At 27.4% G+C, this 3,861-nt stretch overlaps 1 protein-coding gene across 1 annotated transcript; it reads left to right on the top strand.

Moving 5' to 3' along the window:
* The first annotated feature begins 1,623 nt into the window (after positions 1 to 1,623).
* On the top strand, positions 1,624 to 3,460 carry LOC100212622 (endonuclease V). Its single transcript, XM_065803879.1, has one exon. It carries the CDS (start codon positions 1,900 to 1,902, stop codon positions 2,944 to 2,946), a length of 1,047 nt encoding a protein of 348 aa, XP_065659951.1. The 5' UTR covers positions 1,624 to 1,899; the 3' UTR covers positions 2,947 to 3,460.
* Positions 3,461 to 3,861: the final 401 nt, after the last annotated feature.

Here is a 3,861-nt window from a genome sequence, read left to right as displayed (position 1 = left end):
TACCTTAAAAATAAAAAAAATATCTTCAGGACTTTGACCCCCTTCGGTCAAAAAAAATCTGCTGGACTATTTGCTACATAATACAACACCAATAAAACCCAAGAAGGCAAAAAAACCACCCACTGGCTATATCAGTGTCAATTATCCAGTCTTGTAATGCCATCATTAAATCTTTTGCCAATTACAGCTAGAAAAATATAAGATGTGTGAATTGCACCCATTCGGAGGACAATAAATCTTTTAAGATCAATATGATTAGGGTTCATCAGGATTTCCATCGCTTTTCCATATATAACATAATCCATTACCACGTCAGTTTCTGTGAGACCAAGATTCTCGGCTTTAGCTTTTGACTGAAGCAGAACTTCAAGCACTGTGCTCAAGTTTGTAGGTGATTAGTTAATAGCAGGAAGATAGCTAATAGTGTGGATATCTTCTTGTATCGTTTTAGGTATAATTAGGTAGTTAAACAGGGGTCTTGTATAGTTAAGGTAACAAAACCTTTGATAATATAGTTTTAAGGAAATTATTTTTTGCCATTCTGCGCCCGCTATACTAACCATAAGTCAAGGGACGTCAGCTTTACTTGCAGCGTTTTCTTTTAACATGTTTGCTGCACTTTCGGTTGCGCATTTTGTGAGCGTTTCATATTCGTTCCAATTTTATTAGTCTTTTTGCGATAGCAAATGCAACATTCTTTATCCGCAATAATTTTTCCTGAAACAAGGGAATTATTTTAAGTTTGAAGTAATTTATAAAACAATAAAAAACGTAAAAAATGAGGGTAGTTTTCTTTGTTTTGCATTTCCCACCTAAGGGTTTTTAATTTACCTGATCTATCTCTTTTCCGAGCTGAGATTCTGCGCTCAGATGAGGATGCATTATCCACGCCTACACTCTCTTTTTCTGCTCTATTTTTCCGATATTGTAGAATGTTTAATATTTTTATATTCACATACTTATCGCAACATCTTTAATGAAACAAGAGAGTTGTTGGGCGCGTATCAGGTCGAATGTTTATGATTTTAAAGTCATTTCAAATTTGACTAAAGTAAAAAAAATATTAACATTAAATCCATGCTGTTTATTGTTTTTTCCGTACCATTGTTTTAAGCATATATAAAGAAATAAATTGAGTTGGACATTTAGGTGTGACTTACCAAGCATTCTTTACTTTCGCAAGCGCATTTTCAGTAAAACCACGCAGTTTGTTATTATTATGACTAACTTCTCCTTGATGAAGTATGCAAGCATTTTTAATTTCTTTTTCAGGAACTAGATTAAGATGCTGCGTTTTTTGCTACTCATAATTATTTACTTAATAATAATAAATAAAATAAAACACATTTTTTTAGTAAACAGTTTTTAAAAAGTAAACATTTTTTAACGTAAACAAAGAACGGGAACAAATTTTATTTTTTAGATTTATTAAGTTAAAACTATTTTATAATTTTAAAACAATATTAAATAACAATTATAAACAAATTTGTTTTTAAATAATGTTTATGATATTTTAATTACATAAATTTACGTAATTTTATTTAAAACATCTAATTTTACAAACTGTTAACCCCCTGTCAATAATTTGTAAAAACTAAGTTAATGCTTTGCGGTATTGGATTTTTAAATATAAACATGGCGGTTTCTCATTATGAAATCTTTTCAAAAAGTTGCATCTATTTTTGTCGCCAACTAAAGTTATAAGCAGTTTCCAAGCGGCACGTAAAAATTTTTAAACTTCTTAAGTTATATGGAACAAGTCTATACAAAAATTAAAATGTCCACACGCAATGTTTAGTTTTCCTTTTTTTTTTACATGTAGCGACCAGGCTATACCTTTATGTTTTTTTATTCATGTTCGATTGATATCTTTTTATGAAATAAGCTTAAGACTATTGAATGTCTACTATTGAAAAATACAAAATGATGATCTGTTCGAGTGAAAGAATTTTAAACAAGAACAATCCCTGTGTTGAAGAAAATTTATTTTTAGAGCGTTTAGATTCTGCTGAAAGTAATGTAAACAAAAACGAGTTATTTACTAAAAAATTAAATTCTTCAGAGGATATATGTTCTGCTGGAAGTATTTTAAACAAAGGTGAATCATATGCTGAAATACTAAGTTCCCTAGATGAAAAATCTAAATCATTAATAGATAGTTGGATTTCAGAGCAAGAAGATCTAAAAAAGAAACTGAAGTTAACTGAATCAGAAAATTTTTTAAGTAATCTTAAATATATTGCAGGTGTAGATTTATCATTCCCACCAGATAAAAATGATTTAATCCATGCTTCTGCATCCATTGTTGTATTAAGTTATCCAGACTTACAAACTGTATATAAAAAAACCGAAATTGTTCATCTAAATTCAATCTATATTCCTCAGTTTTTAGCTTTTAGAGAGTTTGAACCTGTAAAAAAACTTTTTTCTGATTTAGAAGATACAAACCCTCAGTATTTTCCGAATTTAGTTTTGGTTGATGGAAATGGTTTGCTTCATCCCCGGAAGTTTGGTTTTGCCTGCCACCTTGGAGTTTCAATGAATATACCTTCAATTGGTGCTGCAAAAAAACTGTTTCGTGTTGATGATTTAAAAAACATTGATGAGTTTAAAAATAAAAAAAAGTTACTCAAAAAAAAAGGTGAAATATTTGAACTAGTTGGTAAAGATGATTTTGTTTATGGCTGTGTTCTTCGAAGCACTTCAAACAGCCCAAACCCAATCATTTTATCAGTTGGTCACAATGTTTTGTTAACAACTGCAATAAAAATTGTTAGTCACTGTTGCAAGTTTCGTATTCCTGAACCTGTAAGGCTTGCCGATCAGTTATCAAGGGAATATTTAAGGTTGCATTATGCTAAGCATATTGAAAATTGCAACAAATACAATGAATTAAACAAGTATTTTAATGAAATCAGTCTAAAAGTAAATGAACGCTGCAAGTAGTTTTTTAGAATAAATTTTCATTTGATTATATCAATAGTTAGCATGTATTCCTAAAATTTACAATACCACTTTAACTTTAATTTAGCATTTGCAAAAAATGTTTTTTATAAACAAAATGTAAATGTTTCTTTTTTTTCTTGCATCAAATTTAGTTTATTTTTGTGAATATATTTAAATAAAGTATACCTTTACAACATCAAACATTTAATGTAAAAGTTATAATAATTAAAATATAATTTATATTTTATATATATATATATATATATATATATATATATATATATATATGTATTATTTTCTGTTTGTAAATCTATTATTGTGAATATAATTGATTTTGTAAAAGTATAATATACAAAATCAAAGATAAAATGTAAAAGTATATTACATTTTTAATATGATGTAATGTACATTTTTGTAAACAATCTTGTTATATAAAATATTATTCATATTATATATAAAAATATTATATATAATATGAATATTATATATAAAAATATTATATTTTATTTATGTACTTTATTATCTTGTGCTTTTCCGTGACCAGAAAGTCGTTTTTATTTGAGTTGCTAAAATTTGGGTCAAAGCCCAAATTACAATTGATACTAAATTTTTATAATGGGGTTGTCCATAAATTGCGTCGCGTCATTAATACATTTCAATACATATAAGTTTTAATTATTATTGTTTAATATTATTTTAAAAGTCATTATTTGTATTCACGTACAAAAATGAACCTAAAGTCATTCTGGCACGCTATATGTGACATTTATAAAGTAACTTTCTTTTTTAACTTTTTGTACTTTAGTGTAATAATCAAGTTCATATACGAATAATTACGTATAATAAGCAATTTCATTCGTCCAATTTTGTTTGATAGTTAATTTACAATAGAATATTTCTGAAAAAAATTCCCTA

Source organism: Hydra vulgaris, chromosome 08 (genome assembly GCF_038396675.1).
Source record: "Hydra vulgaris chromosome 08, alternate assembly HydraT2T_AEP".
NCBI classification, from domain to species: Eukaryota; Metazoa; Cnidaria; class Hydrozoa; order Anthoathecata; family Hydridae; genus Hydra; species Hydra vulgaris.
This window is presented reverse-complemented; position numbering and strand designations above follow the sequence as displayed.